Genomic DNA, 15486 nt, shown 5'->3' on the forward strand with positions numbered 1-15486 from the left:
GCTGTGAACCAGGGCCAGCTGCTGCTAGTGCTGGACCTGGTTGTGGGAGGATGTGAGTACTGCATTTACCTCTGCTGCCATCTTGACCAGAACCCTTTCGTAGCATTTTAATACTTATACATAGGTAGGTAATATTTTATGGAGTTTGAGACAGACTGCATAAATATCACAGATATCAAAGTTTTGAAATATAATTCATTATTGTCTATTTACTTTTTATTTTTCTTATGCTGTAGCTGTTTCTTGCTTTATATTGATCACTATGGAATATATAATAACTGTGACAATAACACACAAAGTTAGACATTAAAGAGTATAATTTATTATATATTGATATGTAGAAACTTAAAAAAATTTAATAAGCTGTTATATCAAATAAGCATATTTCTATTTTCTATTTTCTTGAATTGAAACTAAATAGCTAATAATATTAAATATTTGCTATAATAAATTAATATAAGCCTCAAAGTGATTTTGTAGTTACACTTACTTAACTAGCAGATTGAACTGGTTATTTTAGTGCATACCCAAAGAATTATGATCAGGTGTCTGAAATGAAACTTGGTCTTTGATTATAGGTAATCTGGTAGACTAGTGTGCACCTTGGAGTTTGCCATTGACCTTTCTATTTTTGGCACCCTTTGCTTGATACATAGGAGATGCTCATCAGATGCTTGTTGAATGAACCAGTGCAGGGTATTTGGGCACACGTAGGTTCACTGTTGTGTAGTTATCTCTTGTTCTAGATGTATAGTCATCCAGAAAGAATAAGCGTCTTTTTGGAAAATTAGTTAAAAAGCAAATCACATTTCAATACTGACTTCATTAGATTAGGTGTTTTACAGAACAGTTCCCTACATGAATGTCACTGAAACCTTGTGAAAAGGCATGAGTTGAAATGGTGAATACCTGTTCTGTATGACAGGTGCCCCACTTGTGGGCATAGGACTTCCTCCTGAGCAGGTACTCCCCTTCCAAGGCTCTTTTCTTACATCCAGATGATGGAGTTGTTGATTTGAGGGTGTTCTGTCATCATTTGGGAATCTAAGTGTTTCTGTTACACCACGGTTCTTCTAACTTTTGACATTTAGGGTTTGTTGACTTTAAAGTTTTCAGCTACTTTTAGATGACTCACAGGCCTGTGCTTGTGTACGTTTTGCTTAGTATGAATGAAAATGCACCTGCTTTGAGAATGACCTGCAGGAATATGTGGCTCAGCGGGTGATGGCTCCAATGGGCATTCCAGCTCTGCTTTTCACTGGGATGTTGTTCTTATTAATCATTGGATAAATATTCCATGGGAGAAATTTTATATTCTAGTGATATTTATGAATTGGGTGGCTCTATCTCAGATGTCAAGAGGTAAATCTTTTTGTAACATCCAGAACTTTGTTCTTTTCCTTTTATCCAGGTAGAGAAGTGTGGAATAAACAGGGACAGGACGAGAATAGGATTATAGCTACTAGGTATTAGCATGAGTCTGTAGGAGTCCTGTTAGCTAATGTTAGTTGTAACCAGACTACCCTTTTAGACTGTGGGAAAAGCAAGTGGGTGGGGAACAAACATTTTTATGACTGTGTGCTGTATTCCTGGAACGCTGCTAGGTTTCTTAAATTCATCATTTCATATTACTCAGAGTAAGTTTATGAGGTAGCTATTATTCCCGTTTTACAGATGGAACTGAGGCTGAGAAAAGCTAAGTACTTACCCAGGGCCCACATATAAGTGGCAGACGTGCCATTGACACCCAGGTTGGTGTGATGCTAAAGACTCTCCTTTCTGTCTTTACCACTCTGCTCTCACTGCTTCCAGTACTGAGGGAGTGTTCACCTGCTCTGTGCCAGGCCTGGGAGCTGTGAAAATGATGGTTCATGACTCCCCTGCATTTTCTTTAGTGGAGGTATGTAAAACCCCACAGACTCTACTGGGTTAACCGGTTTTATTTAAAATTTTTTGTATAGCATTCACTTAGAATAGAGACTATCTGCAGTAGTAACCTTCAAAGTGTTAGAATGCTCATTTGAGAACTCTGTCACTGTAAGCGAATAAAATTGTTCTTTAACAACTTCATTCATCAGGCAAGTCTTTCCATTGAAAAATGTCGATGTCCTCCATAAACCATAATTGCATATATGTAGCATAAATATTGTTTTTTTATTGGATTTGTTGCAGAAGTAAGGGCCTCTTTTGTTTAAATGGACTTGCTTTTGAACTGTGAAAATTTAATCGTAATAGTTTATTGGTTCAGCTCTGGAGAAGCTGAAGCAAAGCTATTTTGCTCCATCCAGAGCTATTTATATACCATCACTGAGAGCTCCTTTTTCTATTATTGGTGTAACCACTAAAAAAGGAGTGTTAAAAAGAAAACTTAGGATTTTTTTATTCTGTGCCCTTATTCACTGCAATGATATTTTTAGAGGTTATTTCATCTAGTGTATCCCTTCAGAAAAGACTATCTTTTTTCAAAATAGAGACAGACAAGAACTCAGCTTGAAGCCATTCCTTCTCAAGCCATCTTTTTTGAAGGGTGAAAGGATCAGAGAAAGTGGAACTGTGTGTGTGAATTGAACCTCTTCGTCCTTAGCCCCTTCCTGATCAACACATCTGCTTCATTGGAGGGAGAAATGACCATGAATTTAACTGAAGCAGCCTTGAAGAAAAGGGGTTAAAATTTAAGAGACTGTTTCTTTGGGTTTCTCTAAGAAAAAGAAAGATCAGTCTCAGAAGTTGATCCTCACCTCTGTTTTGCTTCCAGAGAAAGCCGTTATTCTGCTTAGCTTCCCTTTTAGACGAGTGCTTTGTTGAACATGGCCGGCAGGTAATCCCGGTTGCAAATACCTGATGAGTTGGACAGGTGCAGAAGAGGAATGACACGGGAACGGCTGCTCCAGTGGCTGGCATTTCTTAGCTGAAGCTTGGAGGACAGGCTGAGTTCTAAGAGAACATCAGACATCTGCTTCATACAATGTCCTATAACAAAGCTGAGTCTGGACACACTGGTGTATATGCAGCCCTAAAAGTGGAGTAGTGGAATCTCAACAAAAGCATGAGATTTCAAGCCTGAATGTGGGGCCTCAACAGAAGGGTTGAAATCAGTGCTTTAGCCTGTGATGCAAAGACCACCACAGGTGCCTGGATCCTTTCTTTAATCTGGCCGCACTCAGTGAGAGCAGCACACTGTGTCTGTACTGTCATCTTTGGGTACGGACATCAGTGCATGGATAAGTACCTGCAGTCTGCTGTCCACTCACCCTTTCCTGTCGTCATTGAAATATTAGGCTACTTGTTCCGTTTCTCTCTTGATTTATTATCCACCTGCGAGGCATACTGTAGTAATATGTGGAGTTCTTTTTACATCTTATGCTGTAACATGAAACAGTATGTTTCAAAAAACATGAGTACAAAAGACTTTTTTCTTTAAAATTTAGTGAATTATGTGTGCATCTTTGGGTTATGGGGAGGGATAGGTTGAATGCTGGGCATCATGACTGCAAATTAGTTTGCAAAAGGCCACCTGAAAGGCAATGCTTAATATAATTCAACTTCTCTTCCATTAACATCTTGAACTATGGTGTAAAGTTTTGTGTTTTTAGTCTGGAAATGTAGCTGACATTAGCATTCAGGTATACAGCTCAGTTTATCTCTAGTGAGAGTCTTTTAAAATTAGGTTAAATACAGCAAAAAAGACATAGAAAATCAATAATATTTCATTTCTTTTAAGTGAGATCTTTCTATATACATTTGCTTGGGGTGCTAATAAATTTCTCCCTTTATAGAGGTATTTTATAATAAATGTCAGGTATAGATTTAACTGTAGCAAAAAATATATAGTGCAGGTTCTGTAGTACCTTTAATATATCAGGTTAAAAAATGCTTAGCTAAGTATTAGTGTAGGAAATAGTGATACAGTCTCCTAAATGATATATTTTAAATGTAGTGATATTAACGGGAAAGCATTTAGGACTTTAATATCTGGAATATTGTGGGATTCAGTGTATTGTGCTTTCAGATGATTTAATCTTCTTTGCTTATTGGATTACCTATCATAACCCTTCACACAGAGTAGGATACTATAAATATTTGCAAGTGGATATGAACTTGACTCACAAGTTTGTTTTTTTTTTTTTGTCTAATTGCTCCCATAGTAGTGACGTGAAATTTAGTTACCTTAGTGTTATGTTTATTGTCTAAAGATTTTTATCCCAATGTTAGCTGCAGTTAACACTGAATTCTAGTGCCATTACCAAGTGATTGATAGAACTGATTTGGTTAAAACTAATTTGTTCAAGTATCAGAAATTTAACATTGGGGAAAAAAATCTCAGTTTTTTTAATAGGCATGTATGCAGTAGTAAGTTTAAAAGCACTGTTAGGGCTATTACTAAGGATACATTTTTCTCTTTCTTTAGAAATAGTTAAGTACAAATTAAGTATAGTTCATTCAAACAGCATAGCGTTGAAAATCCACATACAACTTTTGACTCCCCTGAAACTTCACTGCTGTGAGCCCTGGCTACCTGTGGGGGACTGGCTGGCTCTAGGGCACCCCCCGCCCCTGTAGACAGATCTGCAGATGCCCACGTCCTTTTATAAAATGGCATAGAGCCATGTATACGGTAGACGCTCCATATCCATGGATTCTGAACCTTGCATCAAAATACTTAAATCTGTGCTGTCCAAAGGTCAGCTGTACTCTACGAGTGTGACCACATGGACGGGTGTTGTGACAGCTATACTAGATAGAATAAGATCTTAAATCGTTCCTCACCTGTGAATTTTTGTTGTTGTTACACTGGAGGGAAAACACTGTAAAAGGATTTCTGGGCTATTACATTTATTTCTATTTAGGAGAAGTTGATGAATAGGAGAGTAGGAAAATGCAGATCAAGACTTTATAATACAGGGGAAGGAAAGTGAGCAATTAATATCTAAAATGTGACTTAAAAATATGGAGCATTTAAGTTTGTGACCTGCCTACTTTATAGTAGATGCAGATTTGTGAAAGAAAGCCAGGACCCCTGCTCTCCATTAACACTGGTGTGGTGCTAAAAGGTCATGAATGATGTTCCAGTTGCTGGAAAACCTCTTAACTTCCTTATTCCATTTGGTGATCCGTTTGCTTTCTGAAGCGAATATTGAAATACTAATTTAAGAAGGAGGGGTCAGAAATCTTTTTTTTTTAAGATTTTATTTATTTATCTTTAGAGGGGAAGGGAAGGAGAAAGGGAGAGAAATATCAGTGTGTGGTTGCCTCTCATGAGTCCCCTGCAACCCAGGCATGTGCCCTGACTGGGAATCGAACCATGATCCTCTCTCTGGTTTGCAGGCCCACGCTCAGTCGACTGAGCTATACCAGCCAGGGCCAGAAATCTTTATATGTTTAAGAAAAGATGGCTACCACAACTTTTTTTGTTTGTTTCTGATGATAACATTTGTCTCCTTAAATATTTCTCTACAATTTTTAAGTGACAAAAGAAAAAGACATCACATGTATCAGTGGGTTCAATAGGTATGACAAATATGGATATTGACTTTTTAAATACAAAAAAATCAATTTCTTTTAATCTAAGATTCAATAATTCTGACATATTGAGATCAGCCTTATAAAATATCCTAAGAATTTAAGAACAACAATTAGTTTTAAAATTTTTCATGTCAGAATATAAAATATACTGTGTGTCAACAAGGATAAAAATGTTTGTGGTCTTCAGTAGAGTCATTAATAATTCATAAGATTGGTAGGAATTTTCCTCTTCTTTTAATCTTTACCTAACAAAAGATGGAGTTAGTCATCTATGTGCTTTAGACATGAAAAAACTCTCCTGAGTGCCAGTGGGGGACCAGACTCTGCAGCCCTTGCCTTAACAGAAAACTGAAGCAGCTTTCGTGGCCTTGGGCATTGGAGAAGCATCCGTTCCTGCTGTCTCCGTGGCAGGGCTGGCCCCTGGCTCTTAGGTGGATCTTCAGAGTTTATGGGCTTGGCCTGTGGCTGGAGGAGGCCTGCCTGTACAGATGGGCGTTCAAGGGCAGACTTTCATTTCTGTTCTTTTAAAAGGTCTTACTAGGAGAAGAAAGTATAATTTTAGGTCAATTTGTAACTTCTTACATGTCCACATGAAATTTTATACTCAGAAAATACATGTATTTTTGTTTTATTTTCTACATTGTTTTCTGGAGTGGGATCATAAATATAATTTTCAGTTTTTAGTTGGTATATTTTTAATTGAATTTAGAGAATCATTGATTTTCAGTTTATATGATTTAAAAGAAATACACTTTTTAACTACCTCTTCCTAAGTTATTTATATTCTAAAGCCTGGCACATTTTTCTTCATGTTGAGAAAACTGGTGAAGAAGACAAAGTCCCTTTTTTCAAGGAGTTTTTCCATTCTACGCTGCCATAGGCAATATGCATTTTATCAAATAAATGAGGTAATTTCAAATTGTGATAAATACAGTGAAGGAACCAAAATAGGTGATGGTGTTGGAGTGAGACTGAGAGTTGGGAAGGACCAGGGTTGGAGAGCTGCCTTTACAGGGGAGTAACAAAGGGATGTCGTAGGAGTCTGTGTCAGGAGGAACCACTGGTGGAGCGGCCTGGGAGAAGGGCCTCTGCATCCAGGGGAGGCAGGCGCGGTCACTGGTGGCAAGAAGGCTGATGTGGCTGGCGCCGTAATAAACGGAGGGGAGGACAGTTGCCGAGTTGGGCCTGTTGGGTAGGCAGCTCATTTGGGGCCTTGGAGATGAAGAGTTTGTGTTTTCATACTTACAAGTAGAAGTCACTGGGAGGGGCATGATCTGATTTACGCTTTTGAAAGACCACTCTGGCCTCTGAGTGTAGAACAGACTGTAGAGAGGTGGGGAAGGAGGCAGAGAAATCATTTAGAATGTACTGCTGTGGTCCAGGACAGAGGGTGACAGCCGCTTGGATGAGAGCAGTCGCCCTGGAGGTTCTGAAAAGAGGATCGATCTGTGATAGATATGTAATGGCCCCAAATCAGGTTCATTGCCTTCTTTACTTAAATCCTGTGGTTTCTGACCGTTGTGGCAGCTTTGAATCTCACTGGATTGCAGCAGTGGAAGGAACTGCTCCTAGGCACATGGATGAGTGTAATTTAATTTACATCATAGACTTTCACCAGGCAGATTTTGTCTTTCTAAATTTGGCAAGTTGCAATACATATTTATTTGATTTTCTTTAAGTGTAACATTTTGTTATTGCAGGAAATGTTTTCATATTTGTCCATCCAACTAAAGAAGCTGTCAGAAGCCTATAATGAAAGACTGTTGCATACACCTCAAAATCCCATATCTTTAGGTAATTTTTTTTTCCTTTAAAAAAAATTAGCACTTCTGAACCATCCCCAGCAGGAAGCTGGTATTTCTAGAAATAGTAAGAATTCTTTCTAGTTACAGTGTTATTTCTAAATTTATTACAGTATTAATTTGTAAATTGAAAAGGTTTAGTTAGCCTTTAGAAATGCTTTAATGTATTTCTAAGATAAAAAACTATATACTGAGAGAATCTAAATCAATATTAAGTATTATAATTATAATGAATAGAGAGAGAGTAATACTTTAACTCCTGCTTCTAATGAAAATCATTTGGTCACTAGTAAGGATTCTATATAAAAAATTTCTACCAGTTAATAAAACACCATAATATTAGAAGCTTGTTTTATTGAGTGTCTCTGCGTTAGAGAATTCTGTATTTATGATAATTTCCTTAGTTTATAAAAACTATATGTTTTTGTCATGTAGTACAAGATGTACTACACAGGATAATATGAATGTTGACTCTTATGCATTAAGGAACTTTTAAGCTTCATAATTATTCTTTTTAACTTGTGAATATATACAGTGTAATATGTTTCATATTTCATGTACATTTGAGGAAAGTAAGGAAACAATCATTTGTAACTGAAACCTTTTTCTGGAATGGGCTTCCATGGAAAATGGTGTGGTTATTAATATATGATAAACCTCGTCCCAGTTAGTCCTTCGCTAGCCTGTAACCTAGGTAGACACTGTGGAAGGTGATACAGTATGGTTTGAATCCCTATTCTGCCGTACAGTAGCCCCTAACTTCCTTTCTCCTATCTCCAAAAGAGAGCTAATGATCCCTCACACACAAAATTGTTACAGAGTGCTTGAGATTATATTTGCAGACTAGTGTGGTCAGTCTGTCCTCAGGAAATGGTGCCTAGTGTCAGTGACTGGTAGAGTGAATAGAGTATAGTTTACCCATGTGACCTCAGAGAGAATTTTTATGTCCATATGCAGAAGTTGATGTTACTCAGTCTTACACATGTGCTGAAATATATCCCGCATTCTCATTTTACAACTTCTTAAAACATAGTTGAATTTGAATAAACTGCTGTATTGATCATGTCATAGTTCCACCTGTTCAACTGGAAAATTCACTCTAGAGGGGTGGTATGGAAATTCTGTCTGATTCTGAGTAGCTTAATTTATATTAACATATTTTTGTCTGATATGCAAACAAATACTAACTATAATTTATTAAGTGTATTCAAGTAAAATCATGCCACTTGACAGTGAATAAAAAGGAAAGTCTCTATGAAATAAGCCAGTTAGAAAAAGACAGACACTGCATTAATTCATTTATATGAGGTACTGAGGGCAGTCAGAATCAGAGGGACAGGAAGTACAGTGGTGGCTGCCAGGAGGGGAGAACCGGGAGTTATTTTTTGTTTTGGTTTTACAAGATGGTAAGAACTCCGGGGGTGGGTGGGTGGTGGCGAGGGCTGCTCCACGATGGGAATGTATTTACCACCACTGACCGCGCACTTAAAACTGGTTAGATGGTAAATTTCCTGTTACGTGTGTTCACACAACAAAGAAATGTCTCTGTTATTATGTGTTGTTTTTTTGAGGTTCATTGGGATATTTTTTTCCTTTTCAGCAGTGACACTTAAGACACTGGATGAACACTGCGACAAAGCTGTCACTCAGCTGGGCTCAATGCTTTTTACCAGACAGGTTTCTGGAGCCAGGTGTGTTTAAAAGAGGCTTGGATTTATTCAGCTTTTAAAAGTTAATTTTAATAGAGTACCTTTCTTAACAACAGCCCCCCACGTATATGCCAAACTACCCCTGAGAATTCACTGTGCAGTAAATGGTGATGTGGTAGAGAATCCAGGAGGGGGGTGTGCAGCTGTGGACTGCCTGCACTTGAATAGTCCCAGAAAGACATGAATCTGTTGGTTTTAATGGACACATGGGGACAGAAGTCCATTACCTCTCTATGCAAATATTTGTCGTCATTTTCTTTTGTTAGATGATCCACCATCGTGTCACTCAGTGGTGTTAGAGTAAGTCATCTTTGTTACTAAATTTAAGTGAAAATGTTTTCAAGGAAAAGCCCATTTTCTAAACTAAAGAAGGTTATGCAGTTCTTTTTTAAAAATTGTTTTTGTTAAAAGATTTTGTTTATTTTAGAGAGAGGGGAGGGAGGGAGGGAGAAAGAGAGGGAGAGAAAGAAACATCGATGTGTGAGAAAAATGTTGATTGGTAGCCTTGCACACAGGCCGCATCTGAGGACCGGGCCTGCAACTCAGGCATGTTCCTTGAGCAGGAATCAAACTGGCAACATTTTGCTTCGTGGAATGACAGTCAACCAAGTAAATCACGCTGGTCAGGGCGGGTTATGCAGTCTTGTCTAAGTACTGCCTTTTAAAAATGTAATTTTTGCTTTTTTATGTGCATGGCTTAAAAATTAATTTTTAATTTGATGTCAGAGAAAAATGACTTGAAAAGAAGTATCTTGTTCTAAGTATTTTTCTTTACATTCTTCTATTATTTTTCTCTGACCACCAGAGGTTAGAGATTTTACATCAAAGAACAACTTTTTAAAAGAAAAGAAGCTTAGATTAGCTGAGCTTTTACCTTGATGAACTATGTCTGTTTAACACAGCATAGTTGGACCCTCCTTTTAAAATGCTTTTCTTGGCCTTGTTTTTAGTGTCACCACTATTTGTCTTTATGTTAGAGTTGATCCCAATTGACTTCTTTGGGGGAAAAAAGTAACTCCTAGAAATCTGCTTATATCAAGTATGCCAGTGAAATCAATCTTAAAAAATAAGTGTGCCCTTGCTGAGTGTTGCCGATTGTTGAGAACTGCCCCACTGCAAACAGTTCCGTAATCTCTCCTAGACCCTTGCTGCAAAACCCTGACTGCGGCACTGGTTAGATAGGTGGAGTTTTTGTTGATTGATCATTTGAGATATGACATATGGCAATTAATCATAATGGTTTTGGCTTACTAGTTTCACCATTCCATTAAAGTCTGTGTATGTGAAGTCACAGTCCATATTTGGTACAAAAACAAATAATTTTCTTTTCACCTCTTTGAAGAAGATCTATAGGTGTTTGTGATTCTGTGATCTTGTACCTCTTTAATCCAAGATGAATACATGGTAATCACGTTTCCATGTAAAATTGAGTTTATTGTATACTTTTTACCATATTTTTTGGACCATAAGATACACCTAGGTTTTAGAGGAAGAAAATAGGAAAAATTTTTTTGAAGCAAAAAAATGTGGTGAAATATTTAATAACATAAATAACATAATATTTCAGCAATGTAAATGTAAACAGAACTCCACAGCAGCATTAACAACCATTATTCCTCCCAGATTTGTGGCGGGGGGAGGGAAAGAGGGTGTGCATCTTATAGTCCAAAAAATACGGTAGTTTAAGGCTGACAGTCTTTTTTCATAGGCCACAAATAATGGCTATTTGTAAGCCTCTTAAGTAGATGTGAGGCTTACTAACACAGATATCCTTTGTTTATGGGTGGTATACTGATATCACCAGACTTATTGAATTGGTAAATTTTTTTCCATTTTAGAGTTGTGCCTCTTGGGTCTGTGCAAACCGTGAATGGCTACACTTTCAGAGGCTTCATGTCGCATACTGATAATTACCCATGTGCTTACCTCAACGCTGCATCTGCCATTGGGATGAAGATCCAGGATGTGGACTTGTTCATACAGAGACTTGACAAGTGTTTAAAGACCATCAGAAAAGAACAGAACAGAGAGAGTGATGTGTCTGGAATGGACAGCAGTGACAAAACTGAAGATGTGGATGTTGAAGTACTCTAAAAGTAGTAGTGGAATTCTTGACACATAGCAGGATCCTTCCTCCTGACCTGGGAAGAGGTTCTTCATGATAATTTGAAAGAAGTGATGTGGCAACAGTACAGGCAAGCAGTTTGAAGACAAGACGTGAGATACTCGGATTGAGGATGCCATGGAACATGTTTGGTCAGGGAATAGAATATGGTCTGATTGGCCATTGATGATTGTTACATTTCTTACTCTTACACTGCCTGAGTCATTGTGATCCTTAACATATTATAATATACAATTAGCATTTTTCTAATTGTGAGAATATTTGTCAATTAAGCATTATGATTCAGATAATTCTTACTAATGTGAGGGCAGTGTAATTACCACAGTACGCTTTGAAATGTGTAGACTGCTTTTTTTCTAACCATCTCTGCTGTTCACAGACTCCTTATGCTTCTGATCACACTGAATTCAGAGGATCTCTAACGCTACTCAGTACTAGATGTTTGTCGATACATGTAAGTCACAGTATGCCTGTAAAATGGGAAGCAGAGTCAAGGCGTAAGCTGTAATTTTCTCCCAGTAGCAGTGGTTCTCAACAGGGGATGATTTGCTTATATCTAGGCAATATCTGGGACATTTCTGGTTGTTTTGACTGGTGGGATGTTACTGGTATCTAACGTCTCTCAGTGGACCAGACAACTTCCCAAAACAAAGAGTTACTCAGCCCCAAATTTCAGCTGTACTGAGGTTGAGAAACACTGCTCTGAAGTCATTGAACTCCTCAAGGAACGAGTTTTCCATAGCAACTTTAATTACTCAATAATGCTTCAAAGAAGATAGCTCTGTAATGTCATCACAGTATATGGTGTAGACTTCTGAGTAATAGGCAGGGTTACCAATTCTAAATATGTAATTATAAATTGTTTTATATGGCACTTATGTATTTTTCCATTTGGGCAAGTGAAAACTTTAATTCCATTGTTTTTGTTTTGGGCAGACTTTGTGTATAGTATGATAAACAGGTGTAATCCCTCTCCCTCCCACATGCTCACCCTTTGAGTCTGAAATTCCAGAATTATTGGCTGTAACAATTGTTTTGTGGTTAACTTTAAGAAATAGACTGATGTCTCATAGTCTAAGGAATTAGTGAAGCTGTGTTTTCTAAGACCTGCTCTATAAAACATTATTCCTAAGAAGTGCTCATACAGATAAAAGATTCTGTGGACAGATAGTTTGGGGACTTCGAAAACTTGCCTATTGGCATATTAAAGGCTCTAAGAATTCCTTTGAAATCAGTTTGAATGTACCCTTATTTGAAGACTTAACATGCATTGACCACATTACAGGAGGGAATCCTGCCTTCATTTCTGGGTTGTTTTTTTCCTATTGATCTGGCGGTGTGAGCTGTTAAACATGAGCTCAGACGACACTGCTCCTGCTCAGGGAAGTCAGAGCCCTTCAGACACTGGCATGATGAGAACCTTGGAAGTCAAGACTCGAAATAAAATACCTTATTATAAGTGTCGTAAAGGTTACTTTTAAATGAATCTTTGGGGTTCACATACTTTATCTGTTTTTAAAAACAGTTTTAATCATTTTACAGGAATAAATCCTGGATCAAAAGTTGTGCAATGTTTTCTATGTGAATTTGGGACTGAACTGTAGAACCGATAAAGCTGAAAAGTCCCCACAGAACCTCTAGAGTCCACGAAAGGGGATGGAGGGCCGTGGCCAGTGTAACTGCTGGCAGTGCACTGACTCTCCAGGTGAGCCAGGACTGGTTTACAGGGCAGGCACTCTGTGCTGTGTGATGTCATTCAGCTGAGGAAAGGCCAGAGCCGAGAGACTAGCACATGTCGTGTATCAGCAGTTCTTGGGCCTCAGCTGCTGAACAGATAATAATTCTAATTGAAGATAAATTACATGAACCCACATGTGCATGATGGATATGTTACAATGTTTTACTCCTGGTCCATGAAATCAGCTGCAGTTTTTATTGTTAGTGCTTTCTTTTCAGAGGTTTTGGAATTCCAGTTCTATTCCTGCTGGTTTAAATTTGACCTTGAGATTATAGAATTCCTGAGTTCTTGAAGGGATGTCACAGGTTCCGTATATTCAGGCTTTCCTTTGCCCCCACACTGATGTTGTTTTCCCGTGTTCACTCCCATATCCACATAGAAGTATAAGAAAGTGTGTACAGACAGTTGTTTATTTCAAAGCTAGCACTGAGGGTTACTGGTAACCTTGACTGTCCTGGAACTGTGGCAGACGGCGGTGGACAGTACATTTCCAGTCGGCTGAGATGACCTCTTCCATCTTTATGGTCCGCCTCCTCTTCCCTCTGGCTGTCAGGTAGAGTTTTGAAGTTTGGTTTCTAAAGCCATCGGGCCATGGTAGTGGGCCCAGAAAAGAAAATTGAATAACACAAAATATCGTTTAGGTCGTTACACGTTGTGTTCCTTACGCACAGCAGGGAAAGGAATTTTAAATCCAGCCCTCCGTTCGGCTCTGGTGTTCTCTGCTGATGAATTCTCACTCTGTCGGGATGATATGTGATACCAGCCTTGGGAACTCAGTGTTCAACAGTCAGTCTTTCTATTTAGCTTTTTCTATTAGTTGAATAAAATTATAGAATGTGAATTATTGAATACAGTTCTGTTTAACCAATAGGCACTTGATATACAAAATAGTAAATTTTAATATAAGTTTTTTCAATATTTTACCTTTGCATGTAACTCTACTGTGGCTGTTTCTGTAACCCCCCCCCCATAAGAAGAACTTGAACGATGCTGAAGCTACAGGATGTGCTTTTGCTTTTAGATACATGCCTTGGGTAGGTTTTAGTGAAATTTAAATTAAAAGTAAATTAAAAAAATTAATTGAGCAAAGGTAATTTTTTTTAGCCAGTGACGTGGCTTTAATATTGAATTAGTAGCTCACTTGAGAGTTAAATTCTTGTGTTCTTTCATGGAGGAAGGTAGCCAACAATCGACAAAAATGATAAACACCAGTGAGTCTCATTCTTATTACAGGCAGAAATTTTTCTGAATACGTGTCCACTCGCTGCATATAATAGCTGGGTTTCTTTTCCATTTTCTAAGACGTGCTGATTTCTGCCAACCCCTTAAATGGTTTTGTTCTCTTGTGCTTTTTGTAAGACCAATCTTATTTTGTAATTAAAAACTAATCCAGTTTATGTACACAGATGTTTGATACCCTCTGAATAATTTGATAAGAACAATTGGATTGCTTTGTTAGGGAAAAACAAACAAAAAACCTGTAAACTTTTTTTTTCTTGTCTGTTGCATTGATGATATGTCTTTTATGGCTACTTATAATATACAGGGCTAAGACTTACCCACTGTATTCTTTTGTGCTTTTTTTTAACTTCCCTGTTTCTTTTGGCCATTATGGTATATATACATGAAAGGTGATGATGAGTTCAAGGCTAATGAATATATCTTTATAATTTTCCACCCAATATTCTACAGTTCAGTCTAAGGCCTTGGACAAAATGGAAATGTTTATACTGGATTGTTTTTTCAAGTAGTTTCAGCTTGAACTTGTAGAGAAATGTGAAGAAAAGCTCTGTTTAACTGTGTAATTGTGGGAATTTTAGTCATTAGAATTAAAATTGACACTAACCTGCTAACATATTTGTTTACCAAAAAAGAAAGATGTTTCCAAAAATATTTTTGGTATAGACTGTTTGAAAATGAATTCTATAATTTATTACATGAAATAAATTTTTAATAAATCATTGACTGTACATTATATTTTACCTAGTCTTGCTATAGATGAAATCTGAAAGTACAGGTAACACAAAATTACTTGCCTAGTTTTGATTCAGTCATCAGTATCACCTTGCCTAGATTCCAGCAAGAAAAGTCATATGTACCTATAATGAGAACATGAATCATAGCGGGTAGAGGGTGGTTAGAGTAGTTTGTAAAAAAAAATGGAAAGAGTTGACATTCCAGCAACCATTTTGTAAAGGGTCTATTGACTATATAAAGTTGGAGGCTTAGAAGTTAATGTTTTCTAAAAGAAGCACTTTATCTTTTATTTGAAAATAAAATAGATTAGTATCACTTCCTTCTGCAGCAGATTTCTCAGTTGTGTTGTTTGAATTTTGTGAGTAGTTTTCATTTCATTGGGAGTTTGATTCCTGCACTGGTCCTTATTACCGTATGTGCTCACATATTTAACCTTTCTGAATCTCAGTCTTATCCTAATTGAAATGGGTACAGCCTTATAGGATCGAGACTGAGATTATAGTATAAGAAAATGGTTAACTCAGGGCCTAAAACATAGCACTGGATAGCTGCTGTAATGCAATGCACCCAGCTACACTACCAAGTGGTGCTAGATTTTAATTAACATATGTT

The 15486-nt window shown here is 37.5% G+C and overlaps 1 protein-coding gene across 2 annotated transcripts in view; it reads left to right on the plus strand.

Annotated features, from left to right (window-relative positions):
• SEPSECS (Sep (O-phosphoserine) tRNA:Sec (selenocysteine) tRNA synthase) overlaps positions 1-15165 on the plus strand; it is a 38998-nt gene extending 23833 nt beyond the window's left edge. The window contains exons 9-11 of one of the 2 annotated variants that reach the window (XM_037155513.2): positions 7224-7317; positions 8926-9016; positions 10873-15165. In XM_037155513.2, the coding sequence (XP_037011408.2) occupies positions 7224-7317; positions 8926-9016; positions 10873-11128 (441 nt within the window). In that variant the 3' untranslated portion in view covers positions 11129-15165. The remainder of the gene's footprint in view (positions 1-7223; positions 7318-8925; positions 9017-10872) is intronic. The other variant, XM_037155514.2, reaches the window with a different exon arrangement.
• Positions 15166-15486: the final 321 nt, after the last annotated feature.

The sequence above is a fragment of the Artibeus jamaicensis genome, unplaced genomic scaffold, assembly GCF_021234435.1.
Source record: "Artibeus jamaicensis isolate MK-2021 breed Jamaican fruit bat unplaced genomic scaffold, CSHL_Jam_final contig_76, whole genome shotgun sequence".
NCBI classification, from domain to species: Eukaryota; Metazoa; Chordata; class Mammalia; order Chiroptera; family Phyllostomidae; genus Artibeus; species Artibeus jamaicensis.